The sequence below is a fragment of the Pongo abelii genome, chromosome 4, assembly GCF_028885655.2.
Source record: "Pongo abelii isolate AG06213 chromosome 4, NHGRI_mPonAbe1-v2.0_pri, whole genome shotgun sequence".
NCBI lineage: Eukaryota > Metazoa > Chordata > Mammalia > Primates > Hominidae > Pongo > Pongo abelii.
In genome coordinates this window covers 88944494-88961091 of record NC_071989.2, presented here as the reverse complement: position 1 = coordinate 88961091, position 16598 = coordinate 88944494, and the positions used below count along the sequence as shown (strand labels likewise).

Genomic DNA, 16598 nt, shown 5'->3' with positions numbered 1-16598 from the left:
GAAAAGACAATATAGAAAGTTTGTAAAATACAAAAAAAATCCACATTGTTTTAAATGATCTGAAGGTCATATTAGTTTCTTTAAAATACTGCCTACTGGTTTATTGCTTTTCATTTGTGGTCATATAACTCAAAATTGAATTAAAATACAATCTTTTTTAAAAAAAGCAAGAGCAATTTAGCAAGCAGTTGCATGTTATAGATTAACCATTGTTAATACCTGAAGGAAAATTGTCGACATTGCTGAGTTATTGAAGTTTAAAAATAAGCTTCTGGGCATGTGGGGTGAAAACACCCTCCGAAGTGATACTTTGGCCTGATGAGCATGCCTAGCCAGCTGCCCGGCCACAATCCAGATCCACTCATCTGGAAGCTGCTGGAGATTTGCTCCTTACAATTTCTTGGCATTTTTTTTTTCAGTGTCAGGGTGCCTGGAGGAGGGTCCCATTTAGTCTAAACACAGTGGTAATTCAATCTGGAATATGAGTCTTTCACTCCAAGGATCATCCCAGAGCTAGACACAGTGGCTTCTCCTAGCTCTACTCTGAAGCAAGGAGGAGTCACATTGGTCAGGTTGGTCTCAAACTCCTGACCACAGGTGATCTGCCCGCCTTGACCTCCCAAAGTTCTGAGGTGTGAGCTATGGAGCCTGGCCTCCACTCTCAGTCTAACATTAAACACGTTGCAAGGCAAATTCATATTGCCCAAGGGTGTTATTTTTCAAATGGAAGTTCATATCAGCTAATTCTATTTTTTAAAATGCAGTTTTCTGGGCCATATCATGGACCTACTAAATTAGAATCACTAGTGTGGAATCTTGGAATCTGTACTTTGCCAAAGCATCCCACGGAGCCTGTGTTCACTAAAATCTGAGACACTGAGATAGTCTTCCCAACCATTCTGTTTTTCCTGGCATCCCCACAAATCTCCAGACTCTTGGAAATGAGAGAATATGGGATGGGTGCAGATGGCCGTATCTGAGCGCAAGTGACAAAGGAATACACCTTGCAATCCCATTCCTTTGCATGGGCAGCAGAGGAAGACCATCATATTCCCCCTCCAGCCTCAGACTTCTCACTCCAACTTCATGGATGTGTGAATATCCATGAATAAGAACATAATAGTCAGCCGAGCATGGTGGCTCATGCCTGTAATCCCAGCAATTTGGGAGGCCGAGGCGGGTGGATCACCTGAGGTCAGGGGTTCAAGACCAGCCTGGCCAACATGGAGAAACCCCCTCTCTACTAAAAATACAAAAAATAACTGGGTGTGGTGGTGCATGCCTATAATCCCAGCTACTTGGGAAGCTGAGGCAGGAGAATCACTTGAACCTGGGAGGCAGAAGTTGCGGTGAGCTGAGATCGTGCCATTGCACTCCAGCCTGGGCAGCAAGAGCAAAACTCCGTCTCAAAAAAAAAAGAATATAATAGTCACACTTCAGTCCAGTCTCTCTTGAGACTGGAGAACTGATTTCTGAAAATGGAAAGTCAGATCCATTATGGTGTTAGCATAATTGGTTGGTTCAGATAACCTTAATTGTAAAGCACGTTTCCAGACTAACTTGTTTCCTAGTTGCTAATATGCTGGTTCAGTAGGTCATCACAAAGACACCCGTGAAAAATCAGTGGTTTGGTTTGAACCCGTAGGACTACTTGAATCTCTCTGTTCACAGTGAGTTTATTTTAGGATGAAATTGGTTCAAAGCATAATGTAGGCTGATTAAAAAACAAAAAAGAAATTGGCAATGATTAACCAGACTTAGTTCAACAATTGCACAGGCCAGATCATTGAAGGGACTTGCAAGACTCCACAGGGTACACTCATGCAAAGCCTTACTAAGCTAAAGCAGATGGTGCGGCAGGAGAAAGCAAGCACAGGCCAGCCTCAGAGAGGGTCGAGGTCTCCAGGCACAGCCATGCTGCAGGGGCCTTAGTCACACAAGATGTACTTCTGCGGAATAGAAATCACCAAAACATATGTGAGGTATCTTGGTTTCAGGAGAACCAACACACAAGTTTACCAAGCACTCTTGTATACCCTGCTAGTCACACAACTAAAACAACACTACAAAAATTGTTAAATCAGGCTGAGTGCAGTGGCTCACACTTATAATCCCAGTACTTTGGGAGGCTGAGAAGGAAGGATTGCTTGAGGCCAGAAGTTTGAGACCAGCCTGGGCAACATAGTGAGCCCTCATCTCTACAAAAAATAAATATAAAAAAAATTAGCCAGGCATAGTGATGTTTGCCTGCAGTCCTACTGAGAGGATCCCTTGAGCCCGAGAGTTTGAGGTTACAGGAAGCTATGATTACACCACTGTGCTCCAGCCTGGGCAACAGAGTGAGACCCTGTTTCAAAAAAAAAAAAGGAGTTAAACCAGTGCATGCCATCAATCTACATATTCCTAACCAAATTCCACAAGGTAGTCCAGGGGAGTTTTGGACTTTAAGGAGCATATTATAAATCACCAGCTTATTTCTTTTTTCTTTTTTTTTTTTTTTTGAGATGGAATCTCACTCTGTCTCCCAGGCTGGAGTGCAGTGGCATGATCTTCTCCTGGGTTCAAGCGATTCTTCTGCCTCAGCCTCCTAAGTAGCTGGGATTACAGGTGTGCTCCACCATACCCGGTTACTTTTTGTATTTTTAGTAGAGACAGTGTTTCACCGTGTTGGCCAGGTGCAGTGGCTCACACCTATAATCTTGAACACCTGACCTCAAGTGATTCACCCGCCTCAGCCCCCCAAAGTGCTGGGATTACAGGTGTGAGCCACCACACCCAGGCATCACTAGCTTATTTCATCCTTATCTTGGCCAAGGGTCAGTTCCAGACTTTGAGTATCTTGGAAACAAGCATGGAGCTACCCCAGTCCAGCTTCAGTGTGACCCTTCCTTCTACACACAGGGTCAGCAAAGGGCGTTTATGTAAGAATTTGAGCTCTTGGTTCTGTTGCCTCATATTTCCAGGTTTCTGGAAGTTGGTGAAAGCTTTGTTCTCACATATTGATTCTTTTGTTTTGCTTATTAGATAATGTTTTCACCATGTAATGAAATTTCCAAATTGGTATCATGGTATAAGATAGCTTTCTCTAGAACATCTTTATTCCCTCTCTTTGCTTTCTTAATTTTGCAAAATGTATTCCCTCTCTTTGCTTTCTTAATTTTGCAAAAGATAGGAAATGTTTAGATTTCAGTGGAGTCAAAGTCCATCTCCTCATTCATCAATTTGAATAATTTCTTTGTTGTAGTTCTGTTGAAAAATTTTAAAATCAGGGAAAATAATAGAGAGAACTTTTTAGAGCACACATCTTATTGCATGAAGAAATAATTAAGCCTATGTTGATTTTTTTTAGTTTAAAAATAATTTAAGAAAAAATTTAGTCAGAACATGTTTAGTGAAAACACTCATAAAAGCTCTATTTACTTGAGTTAGAAAACCATGTAGCATATCATTTGTTTTGCAAAATTCATGCTGTGCTTTTATAATTTAACAAGGCAATAAAAGATAAATGCTTTTCTTTCTCTAGATTCATTTAAAACCAGTCACACTTCTAACTGAACAAGATCATGTGGAACATAATCTGGCTGCTGAGAGAAGGAAAGTTCGATTACAACATGAAGATACCTTTAACAATTTAATGAAGGAAAGTAGCAAGTTTGATGGTCAGTAAATCCACTTATAGTAACTTTAATTCTATGACTGTGACAGGCAAAGAAGTCTTTTCTTAGAAACACTTATTTTCACCTTATTATTACCATTCAGTCCTGGTGACACTAGGTATCCTTTCCAACAAACCCGGTGGCTGGAGAAGAAGCCTGGCCATTGATAATGTAACTGCTGACACCTAAGGCCTCTTTAAATTGGAAGATCTCCAGGAGAGAAGATGGGGAAAAAGGGTGACAGGGACCAGGCAGTCATTAGTAAGCATGTGTTCACTAATGATGGCTGAATGAAGGGTTGATGACAATGCCATACATTGGCACGGTGCTTCGTGGCTTACTAAGCAGTTTCTTGTCCACGGTTTCATAGGAGCTGCATGTAATCTCAACAGAGCAGAAAGCTGCAACTCTGAGTAGGAAAGAAACTTGCTAAAGATCATATGGGATATGAGTGGAGGCTTAAGATCCTGCTCCTGTTGCCTGGTGCTTTCCACAGTCACTCTGTGTTTTATGAGCCACACTTCCTTAGTTCTCTGGCAGTGATTTCTTGGGCTCTTTGATGCCTCCTGGAGCCAGACTGGTGGGGAAAGGCAGAGCCCCGCCCTTGCCTCTCCTCTGCCCTTTCTTTTTTGTCTGACCCTATCTTCTGAAGCCCCAAGGGGTGCCGGTGGAGAGCACGGTAAGGGAGGGGAGGAAGTGGAGTGAGCCCACCCAGGCCCCACAAGCTCACCACTGCCAGGAGGGCAGAAAGTTCAGCACCCCTTGGCTCCAAAGGAAGCCACCGGAAGAAGAGGAAGGAAAGGAGAGGACAAGAACATGTCAGAACAAGGATGTCAAAAGAGAAGGAGAAAGAGTGCATGGAAAGGCCAGAGGAAAGAGAGAGGTAGCAGCCAGTGTGGCAGAAGTGCAAAGCCTTTATTCTGCCCCAGGTGATATCCTGGGACCACCCCACAGAAGACTTATGGGTTGAAAAAGAGATTTTTCAAAGGTTTCTACTCATTGCTGACCTTTCAAAGGGCAATACCCATTACCAACTTGATTTTTTTTTTTTCTTTGAGACAGAGTTTCGCTCTTGTTGCCCAGGCTGGAGTGCAATGGTGAAAACTCGGCTCACTGTAACCTCTGCCTTCCAGGTTCAAGCAATTCTCCTGCTTCAGCCTCCCAAGTAGCTGGGATTATAGGCGCGTGCCACCACACTCAGCTAATTTTGTATTTTTAGTAGAGACGGGGTTTCTCCATGTTGGCCAGGCTGGTCTCGAACTCCCGACCGCAGGTGATCTGCCTGCCTCGGCCTCCCAAATTGCTGGGATTACAGGCATGAGCCACTGTGCCCAGCCCAGACCAAGTTATTTTTAAGGAAATGAAGACTTCATCATTAAATGACGGTGTTAAGAAGAGCAAGTCTCCATTTATAAAGCTGGTCTCAGCACCAAAATACATTTCAAATGCATTTTGCTCAAGTAATGAAATAGCTGAACCAAGAGAACAACCCTGAGGCAGGTGAGACAACCATTAATAAAAAACAAAACCCTGCTTTTTGTTTTTTATTAGATGATGAGTTCAGTTCTCCTCATCCCTAAAATCCCAAGGAAGAAATGAAATGACAGATAAAATACTTACTAATGAGCAAACCCGTTCTATGCATGACAAGTAAATCTCTTAGGACATCTTAGGAAACTCAAACATTTAACACAGTTTTTAATAAGCATATGCAGTTCCCCTAGTTTCACTGGTCTTCCTTTCTGCAGTTATGTCTTTTAAAAAAGCTTTCTGTCCTCATTGAAATTACACTACCTGAGTTCATAAGGAGAAAGTAGAAATAAGCCACTAAACAACCAGAAGTCTGATTGACAATGTCAAAATACAGTTTTTCTTCTTCTTTTTTTTTTTTTTTTTTTTTGAGATGGGGTCTCACTCTGTCACCCAGGCTGGAGTGCAGTGGCGCAATCTCAGCTCACTGCAACCTCTGCCTCCCAGGTTCAAGCAATTCTCCTGCCTCAGCCTCAAGAGTAGCTGGGACTACAGGCATGTGCCACCACGCCCAGCTAATTTTTGTGTTTTTAGGGGAGACGAGGTTTCACCACATTGGCCAGGCTGGTCTTGAACTCCTGACCTCAGGTGATCTGCCCACCTTGGCTTCCCAAAGTGCTGAGATTACAGGCGTGAGTCACCGCGCCCAGCAAGGAACAGTTCTTTAGAAATCTGTGCATGTTTATCCAGAGATTCTTACAAGAACTGCTTCCATCCTCTCCAAGTCATCCCTCATCTGAATCACGTCTCAAGGTCATTCTCTACCCTTTTGCCCGGAACTCTCTAGATCAAGCTGCTGCCCACCAGGAAGAGGGTGACCCTGTGATGCGTGAGGTGCTGGCCAGTCTGCCGCAGTGCACGCTAGATGGAGTGTGTGTGTGTGATTGTGGATAAAATCATTGATAGTCATATAGGTGGAAGGACTCCTTCCCTCTCAGCAGAAAGGAAAGAATTCCACACTGACTGGTAGTTCCTTCCAACAGTTCTGTATGAAACGCCTGTCATGTGCCAGGAACCTGTTTGCCACTAGAGGTATAAAGATGAAAAATGCAGGGTCTTTGCTCTTGAGAAACTTATAGTTTAGTGCTGGAGACAGACATATTAATAGTTTCTAAATAATATAGTAAGTGAATAGAGAGCTGTAGACTCTAAGTAATGTGGGAGCCCAGAGGAAGGGCCCTTGGGGGTTCACGAGAGACTCACTGCAGGAGGGGCTATGAGAAGAAAGTTGGGAAGGCGAGGAAGTGCGTAGCAGTGAGGGTGAAGGCACGGAGGCATGAACCAGCACACTATGTGCTGGGAAGCCACCAACACAAGAGTATTGCTAGAGAGAAAATGCTAGGTAGAGGGAGGCGGGAGGGGAAGAAGATAGGATTGTGTCATGGAGGCTCCCTGGGCCATGCGGAGAAGCTTGGCCTTTCTTCTGTTCTTGATGGGAGCCAATGAAGGATTTTGAGCGGGGTTGGGGCATGACTGGGTTTGCACTTAATATGGTCACTCTGGCTAGAGGGAGACAGACCAGGCGAGAGGCAAGGGGTGCCTAAACCAGGCAGTGATAGTGGGGAGAGACAGGAGGGAAAGAGTTTAAAAATACACACGAGATCACACCAACAAAATAGGGTCACTGGTTGGCTGCGGGGAGAAGGGCAAAGAAGAAGGAGCATAGGCTGACTCCTGGGTGTCTGCTTGGAGCAGCTGGTTAGCAGTTGTGCCATGAACTGAGATCATGGATCTGAGGGGCAGGGAAGGGCAATTTTTAGGAGGTAGATGATGAGTTCAGTTTTAGGCATATGGAGTCTGAAGTGCCTGTGGACATCCAAAAGGAAGAGACCACAGCTGGGGAGATTCCATCTGAGAGACAACTGCTTAGAGAAGTAGTTCAAATGAAGACAACCTGCAGCCCACAGGGTGCTGGGCCAAGAACAGAACCTGCGAAGCACAGGCATCTAAGAGAGGATCCAGAAAGACAAACCTACCAAGGAGACCTGGAGGGACTAATCAGAGGGGTGCAGGGAGAGCTGGAGAGAGCAATGTCACACGCCAAGGGAGTAAAGTTACAAGAAGAAATAGTAAGTGGTCAACTGCGTTCCATGAAGTGGGGAATAAAACCTGTCTACTGGACTGGGAATCAGGAAGGCATTGGTGACATCGGCAAGTGTGGGGTTAGAAGAAGTGTGGGAGACACTCGGATGACCTTAATTACTTAGAGGAATAATGGGATGAGGGACAGTTTACCATAACCTTTATGTCATATGCACAGGCCAAAGTAAACACTCCTATCACCAGGCTTGTTTGAAGCACACGTACAAGGATGCAGGGGGTGGGGAGGGAAGTAGAGCTGCGAGCCTCCTGGCTCCGACAGCCCTAGTGTCATCTGTTGCAGGACATGTGGACAATGAGGGACACAGTGGCCATCACAGCTCTTAGAGAAGCTTGGCAAGTTCAGAGCCTTTGCTTTTGTGGAAAACTGAGGCATTGTGTCCCACAACAGCACCAGCATTTAGCAGGAACTCACTTCTCTCAAGGTGTTTTCATTCACTCCAGCCATCCGAGGTGGAGCTTGCTCCTCTCTGGCCTCTGGACCCAGCCCCACAGGAAGCAGGAGGCTTCCATCGGCCCACTCACTCCAAACCATCCACCCTGGAGAGAGCCGCCTCCTCCCACCGGACTTACTCCTAAAGGCGAATTGCTAGGAGCTGGGCCTATGCATTGGCTCATCTTTCTCTCATAGTCAGTGGTTGCCCCAGCACAAAGCTACTCTTTTTATTTTCTTATCCAGTACTTTTCTTATCCAGGTCTGTAACCAAGTCCTCTGACTTCGCAGAACCATCCTTCTGCTCTCTATCTTTGTGAGTTCAATCGTTTTGATTTTTAGATTCCACAAACAGGTGAGAACATGTGATATTTGTCTTTCTGTGCCTTACTTCCTTTGCTTGACATAATGACCTCAGTTCCATCCATGTTGTTGCAAATGACAGGATGTCCTTCTGTGTTATGCTGAATAGCACTGTAACAGGTCTATAACCAAAACCTCTGACTTTGCTTTTCTCAGCTTGCTGAGGCAAGGTAAATAATAAACAAAACGAGAACTGTAAAATGGGAATAATAAAGGTACTTACATAATGGGTTTATGGGAGCATTAAATGAGTTAATATAGAAAGTGTCAGGCATGCAGAAAGTGCTGTCATTTCTATCATTGTTTGAGAGGTCCCCTCCACAGGAGGAATTAGAGCCAACAGTTAAAGACAGATGCTTCACAGGAACTATGCTGTAAACGATGAAACAAATAGCCTGGAGCTACAGGAGACCCTCAAAGTCAAGGAGCATTGTTTTTCAGGCTAGGAGAAATTTGGTCATGGTTCCAAGCTGATCAAGATGATTGATGAGGCCTGGCGGTGGCTCATGCCTATAATCTCAGCACTTTGGGAGGCCGAGGCAGGCGGATCACTTGAGATCAGGAGTTTGAGACCATGGTGAAACCCTGTCTCTACTAAAATTACAAAAATTAGCTGGGCGTGGTGGTGCACTCCTATAATCCCAGCGACTCAGGAGGCTGAGGCAAGAGAATTGCTTGAACCCAAAGGCGGAGTTTACAGTGAACCGAGATTGTACCACTGCAGTCCGGCCTAGGCCACAGAGCCAGATTCTGACTCAAAAAATAAATAAATAAATAAAAATAAAAGAGATAATTGATAAAAATAATTATTGAGGAAGAAGTTAATTATAAAAGGAAGAGATAATTCATGTCAAACCTGTACTTTAGACACTGGGAAATTGTTGTCATGTTTTTGTCTTGGAGGAATGGGGATCTCTGCTACCCTGAGCTCCCTTGCGAGGGTTCGTCTGTTGGGAAGGGTTGCTAGGATGGTGACTGAAGCTGTCTTCACACCCCACTCAAGGTAACAGGAGCCAGGTAAACATGGGTAGCTGCACTGGCTTCTTCTGGTGTTGTACAAGTTGCACTAATAAGTGAAATCAGCAGCAGACAATTTGTCTGCACAACACTAACAGTACTTTGAGTACTGGAGATAGTCTAAACTAGTAACAGGCACACATGACCGTCATTCAAATATAGAGATAAAACGATTGCAATTGACTTGAGTTTCAGTGTGTTACAAAGTTGGCCAGATTAGATCTACATCTACATGTCTAGTTCATAGTTCAATTTCAAATTATAGATTTTTTCAAAGTCTTCTTTTATCATCTACTTTGTTTAATCTGCCCTAACTTAGATTATTCTACATCCTTTCGCATAAAACAACTTTTAACCTAATTCCATTGATCTGATTTTGTTTTTGGAAATTTTACTAACTTCCATGCCAGCAAAGGTGCCAGAGAACTTAAAAGCAATTCATCTTAAAGAATGTAAGAGCCAGACTCTGACATTTAAAGCTGCTGTGTAGTGTGTGCTTTCTCCACCTGCTGCTCCTTAGATCTGATGGAGTTGGTTTTTGACAGGACAGTGTGTGTTCTAAAAGAAGAGAACCAGATCATCTCTGTTCTTGTACCATGTTTTTAGAAAACCAGGGGTTTGTGTTGGTTATAAATATCAAACATAAAAGATTGGAATATTTTTCAAGATGTTGTATGATGGAAATGCATATTAGAACAGTCAGAACATTGAATCCAGATCATATCCTTTCAGAAGAAAAGAAAAGAGATGAGATTAGTTTTGTAAAAGCAGGATATTTCTGGGATGTGTATAAGCACGCACATCTCAGAAATACTACTGGATCATTATTTGCAAGCTTGACATATAGGGGAAAAACTTAAAATTTGAAAGCATTTTAATTATAATTTTTGAGTAAGAAAATCAGATCTTAAGAGCATTATCATGGTTAATTTTCTGGATATGCAGAAAGAAAACTAGGGCTAGCATGACCTCAATTCAGGTCAAAGTTCCTGATCTACAAATGTAGAGTGAATGTAAAGTTGTCAAAGCAGGATGATGACACAGTACTTTAAGAACATCCAAAGTACACGTATTGAACTTGATCACTCAAAGCCAGCAGAAAGGGTCAGTTCTGTTTACTTAACCCAAACCAGAACTGCGAGCCTGAATTGCTCTCTGAACCTGGGAAAACCCTATTTTTTCATTGGTTGTAAATTAACTCCAAATAAGCAAACTTCTGCACCAAAGTCATCTAACTCAATATGTTTCTGCGTACGTATCATAGCTGATGCCAGTGCATGTATAACCTCACCTAGCACCTCCCTCTACAGGTTCCAGTATATACTGTATGTGTCTTCATAGGAAGTATGTGGTTTCTCTTTAAAGTTATCCCTCAGAAAAGAAGGAGCTGCTTTATATTTGAGTCTTTACAATGTCTCTCATAAGGCCGTCTCTTAATTTTTTATTTTATAATTATTTAAAAACTATTTTTAAAGAGATAGTACATGCACAGGGTAAAAAATGCAAAATGCATAAAAAGGCATATAGTTAAAAAGTAAGTCTGCCTACCATCTCACTTCCCACCTTCAGAGACCATCACTATCACATACACTTCAATTTTTGTGGGTACGTAGTAGGTGTATATATTTATGGGATACATGAAATACTGTGATACAAGGATACAAATGTGCAATAATCACATCATGTAAAATGGGGAAAATGGGGTATCCACTCCTTCAAGTGTGACAAACAATCCAATGATACTCGTTATTTTTAAATATATAATTAAATTATTATCGACTGTAGTCACCCTGTTGTGCTGTCGAATACTAGGTCTTATTCATTCTTTCTAACTATATTTTTGTACCCATGAACCATCCCCGCCCTCCCACTACCCTTCCCAGCCTCTCATAAGCATGCTTCTGCTATCTCCATGAGTTCAATTGTTTTGATTTTTGGCTCCCACAAATAAGTGAAAACATGCGATGTTTGTCTTTCTGTGCCTTATTTCACTTATAATGATCTCCAGTCCCATCCATGTTGTTGCGGATGACAGGATCTCATTCTTTTTTATGGCTGAATAGTATCTGTTGTGTATATGTATCACATTTTCTTTATTCATTCATCTGTTGATAGACACTTAGGTTGCTTCCAAATTTTAGCTATTGTGAACAGGGCTGCAACAAACATGGGAGTGCATATATCTCTTCAGTATCCTGATTTCCTTTCTTTTGGGTGTATACCCAGCAATGGGATTGCTGGATCTGATGGTAGTTCTGTTTTTAGTTTTTTGAGGAACCTCCAAACTGTTCTTCATAGGGGTTGTATTAATTTACATTCCCACCAACAGTGTATGAAGGTTCCCTTTTCTCCACATCCTTACCAGCACTGGTTATTGCCTGTCTTTGAGATCAAAGGCATTTTAACTGGGGTGAGATGATATCTCATTGTAGTTTTGATTTGCATTTCTCTGATGATCAGTGATGTCGATACCTTTTTATATGCCTGTTTGCCATTTGCATGTCTTCTTTTGAGAAATGTCTATTCAAATTTTTGGCCCATTTTCTAATCAGATTATTAGATTTTTTTCCTATAGCGCTGTTTAAGCTCCTTATATATTCTGGTTATTAATCGCTTATCAGATGGATAGCTTTCAAATATTTTCTCCCATTCTGTGGGTTGTCCCTTCACTTTGTTGATTGTTTTCTTTGCTGTGCAGAAGCTTTTTAACTTGATGTGATTCCATTTGTTGATTTTTGCTTTGGTTACCTGTGCTTGTGTGGTATTGCTCAATAAATTTTTGTCCAGACCAATGTCCTGGAGAGTTTCCCTGATGTTTTCCTGTAATGATTTTATAGTTTGAGGTCTTAGATTTAAGCCTTTAATCCATTTTGATTTGATTTTTCTGTATGGTAAGAGATAGTGGTCTAGTTTCATTCTTCTGCATATGAGTATCCAGTTTTCCCAGCACCATTTATTGAAGAGATTGTCCTTTCCCCAATGTATGTTCTTGGCACCTTTGTCAAATATGAGTTCACGGTGGGTGTGTGAATCTGTTTCTGGGTTCCCAGTTCTGTTCCACGGGTCTATGCGTCTGTTTTTATGCTAGTGCCTTGCTGTTTTGCTTACTATAGCTCTGTAGCATAATTTGAAGTCAGGTAATTGTATTAATTTATTTTAAACAAAAAATTTACCATTTGTAAGCAACATTAGCCTGAAAACAACCTCAATCAATACTAGTTTGGGATATGTATAAAACATATTCTAATAAAATCAATTTTAGAAAGAGAGAAATTGAAAGAGATTAAGATTGTATATTTCTTTTAAAGATCACTTTAGAAAGTGATTCCATTTTGATTCTAGCAATATATTGGATTCATTGTTGGGTAAAACCAAAAATTTCTGGAAAAATATTTACAAACATCTTTACAAAGACATCTCAGCAGGCAGAAAAATAAGAGAAAACTTTGAAGTCCAGAAATGGTGAGGAAACACAAATGCTGCAGTGCAAGGAAGCATTGGGGCTGGCATTTGTTCCGGAGGACCCAGCAGGTCCTATATAAAGACATACAGCTTGTGTGTAATGGGCCTGCTTGAGCTCAGGAGACAAAACCAGGGGCCCATGTGAGGGAGAAGATTGGATCAGGGAACCTTCCTTGGTGCTGCAACCTCCAAAAGGTGATTCCCTCAGTGAGTCAACTAGAAAAATTCCACCCTCCAGAGAGCCTTAGCCTTAGGTGGAATAGGAAAAAAATTCTCTCCCTTTGAGAATTAAATCACAAGTGCATCCTCATGCAGATTTGGATCCTCAGAAGTCACATGACCTGTCTGGGCTAAAACAGAACAAGTAAACTTTAGTGTAAAGTGGTGCTGTGTTGTAGGACCCCAGGTGATCTGCAGCTGCAAATGCAGCTCGTTTGTGAAGAAATGACTTTAAAGCCAGCTCTCAAGAATTTCCACAGAAAAAGATCCAAGCAATATGAGATCCTAGTGAAAAATCATAAAAGATAGAAATAAAGCAAGGCATCAAGATCTAGAAGTGACACCAGGCCCCACAAAGTCTGAACAAGGCCCACAAATACAGCAGATAATGAATTTATCAAGTAAGATGAAGAGGCTTAATATGTTTTAAGAAATAAAAGAGTATCAAGAGTATAATGCAAGAACAACAAAAAAAAGATAACCTAGAAATTTTAACAAAGAAACAAAGACAATTTCTATAAAAAAGAATATATAATAATTAAAATTTGAAACTCAGTGAATGAATGAAACAGATAAGACAAGGAACTGGAAGATAGATCTGAAAGAGTTAACTGGAATGCAGCCAGATAGACAAAGAAATGGGAACTATGTAAGGGAGGTTAGGAGACATGGAGAATGGAGAGAAATGTCTAACATGCAAAAAAATTCTCCAGAAATGAGACAAGCAATAGTTGAAGCAAATGATATAAAGAGACATTTCATGAAGAGGTGACAAGAATACTTAATATACATGTAAAAAGATGTTGGAACTCATTAGTAATCAGGAAAATGCAAATTATAACCAATGTGAGATACTCTTCCACACCCAACTGGAAATAGTTGAGTGTCTGATACGTCTAAGCGAAAATGGGGACCAGTGGGGACTCTCATCAACAGCAGACAGAAGTGTCAGTACAACTATTTTATTACCTAAAAATATTCTGTTGAGAGAGTAAGGACTATGAGTGTTAAGTAAATCAGCTAAGTTAAGTTTATTCATTCTTTTCATTTAATAAATATTTATTGAGCACCTATGTTCAGGAATTACATGAGAATTTTAAAAATCCATAGTCCCTGCACCAAAAAGCTTAGGATCTAGTGGGCCACACAATAAAAAGGCACACAAATAACATAAAACTATAGCCATGAAACAAAGATCCTTCGAGAGCCCCTGAAGGTGGGGCTGAGCTGTGGAGGTCAGAGAAGACTCCCCTGAGGAAGTGATGACCAAGGGGGGGCCACAGAGTATGAGTGAAATTGAAGACACAGGTGGTGGTGGCCAGGGGGATTGCCGTAGACAGCAGGGATGTGACAAATGCCCTGTTGTTGAAGATAATACTTCCTCAGAGGAAGTGAAAAAAGACCAGCGTGGCTGGAGCAAAGGGAGAGGGAGAGTGAGGCCAGACCAGGAAGGCAGGGCTTGCAGGCCATGGGAAGGATTTGGGGTTTTATACGAGAACAATGGGTAGCTACTGACTTGTTTTAAGCTGGGGACTGAAACGATCACTGGAAATAAGAAAAAATAAAAGAGATCATCAATTAATTGTAAATCTAAAAATTACATTAGGAAGTGGAGTTAAGGGTTTCTGTGACTACCCTTCTGGATCACCAGCTGTGACTATGCTGAGCGCACCAACAGTTGCTGGGCATATCTTCCCTCTCACACTGCAAGCTCAGCTCTGCCTCTGACAGTACAGCCAGGATGGTGCCCCAGTTTGTAAATCCTTTCCCCCTCCTCCCCAACAATAGCATGTGAGATGGAAACCTAGCTGGTGGTTCACTTCGTGATGCAAAAAGCATAATTGAATACATTTTACTGCTTTGCAGCCAGAGTAAATGATTTTTCCATTGTTAAGAGTAAAAACCAATTTGTTAGTAAATGGAGCAGATATGATTCAAAAGAAGCAGAAAGCTAGGCGCGGTGGCTCACGCCTGTATTCCCAGCACTTTGGGAGGCCGAGGCAGGCAGATCACCTGAGGTCAGGAGTTCAAGACCAGCCTGGCCAACATGGTGAAAACCATCTCTACTGAAAATACAAAAATTAGCCAGGCGTGGTGGCATGCACCTGTAATCCCAGCTACTCGGGAGGCTGAGGCAGGAGAATCGCTTGAACCTGGGAGGCTGAGGTTGCAGTGAGCTGAGATCTCACCACTGCACTCCAGCCTGGATGACAGAGTGAGACTGTCTTAAAAAAAAAGAGAGCAGAAGGACATGAAGAAGTATAACAGTATAACAGATTGTGTCTTTCCTGCTTGTGACTGCAATCATTACAAACAGTTTCCACAGGAGGCCACATTTCCATTCTGAAGGTAGTGTTTCAAGCTTCCTTGTGTCTCTGGTTCTTTGTAGCTCAGATTCCTTTATTTTTAACAACTTTATTGTGGTATAATTGACAAACAATGAATGGCCCATATTTAAATAAGTTTTGACGTAAGTTTACACCTGTGAAAACATCACCACAATCAAGATAATGACATATCCATCACCCCCAACCTTTCTGCCCCTTCCTGTCCTGATCTGTCCCTACCCCACCACAAACAACTCAAGTTTCAGTGTAACCATTCTTTTAGTCAAAATTCCAATAGACTTATAGGCTAGAATACGATCTCTAAAAGGCCCTTTCTGATTATCTTAACCCAATTCACTGCAAATATTCACTGTTAAGATAAGAGTCACTCTGTTGAACCTGTCAATTTGCTCAGTCTTAAGCCTTTGAGAACACTTTAATTTTTCTATAAATCTGAGTTGAATGTACTGCCGGGAAGGAAAAGCTGGAGCCCGAGGGCCTATGGTTCACTCCACCATCATTAATGTTTACATCCACCTTTCAGATCTCATTTTTGATGAAGAGGAAGGAGCGGTTTCCACAAGGGGCACCTCCGTTCAGAGCATTGAACTGGTCCTCCCACCCCATGCAAACCATCACGGAAATACATTTGGTGGCCAGATTATGGCTTGGATGGAGACAGTGGCTACTATTTCTGCAAGGTTCTTGGTTTTGACCTTCTGCTTATGATTTTGGGACCAGTGAGGAGAAAATAGAAAGGGACCGAGATCCAGCTCTTGGGCTAGTCAAGAAGTCAAGGAAAGGACTGAGGAAAATGTTGCCTTTTATAATGATTTCTAAATCATTTACTTGCTTACTTTAGGATTAATCTGCCCTTTTGTTTGAAGGTGAATGTTTAAATATTTTGGTTCAAAAATAAAAATGAGATGACAGTTTTAATACTTTATTCTGAATTATGAATATTGATCTTATGAAACTGCAACTCATTGTCTTGATAGCTTATGACAAAGTAAATGCAGAACAGAAATAGAAGACAGGCTTCACACTTAAAAATAATCAGTCTAGGTTGGGCATGGTGGCTCACACCTATAATCCCAGCACTTTGGGAGACCGAGACAGGAAGATTGCTTGATGCCAGGAGTTCAAGACCAGCTTGGGCAACATAGCAAGACCCTGACTCTACAAAAAAAAATTTGCTGGTGTGGTGGTGTGCACCTATAGTCCTGGCTAGTTGGGAGGCAGAGGTGGGAGGATCATTTGAGTCCAGGGATTCAAAGCTACAGTGAGCTATGATCACACCACTGCACTCTAGCCTCTCTATAAATAAGTAAGTAAATAAATAAAGTCAGTTAGTTACAAACCTTTTTAAAGACAATTTACAGTTAGGTCTGACCTTTAAAGGTGCTGGTTAAAAATAATTATGGCCAAAGAAATAATTGAAAAATAGGAAAAGAAAGAAGAGAATATTTAGAATACTTTTAAAGACTCCTC

General features: G+C 41.7%; 1 protein-coding gene across 1 annotated transcript in view; it reads left to right on the top strand.

The window, feature by feature from the left end:
• ACOT12 (acyl-CoA thioesterase 12) overlaps positions 1 to 16598 on the top strand; it is a 65049-nt gene that overhangs the window by 31355 nt on the left and 17096 nt on the right. The window contains exons 5-6 of the mRNA XM_002815707.5: positions 3524 to 3659; positions 15652 to 15808. Of these exons, the coding sequence (XP_002815753.3) occupies positions 3524 to 3659; positions 15652 to 15808 (293 nt within the window). The remainder of the gene's footprint in view (positions 1 to 3523; positions 3660 to 15651; positions 15809 to 16598) is intronic.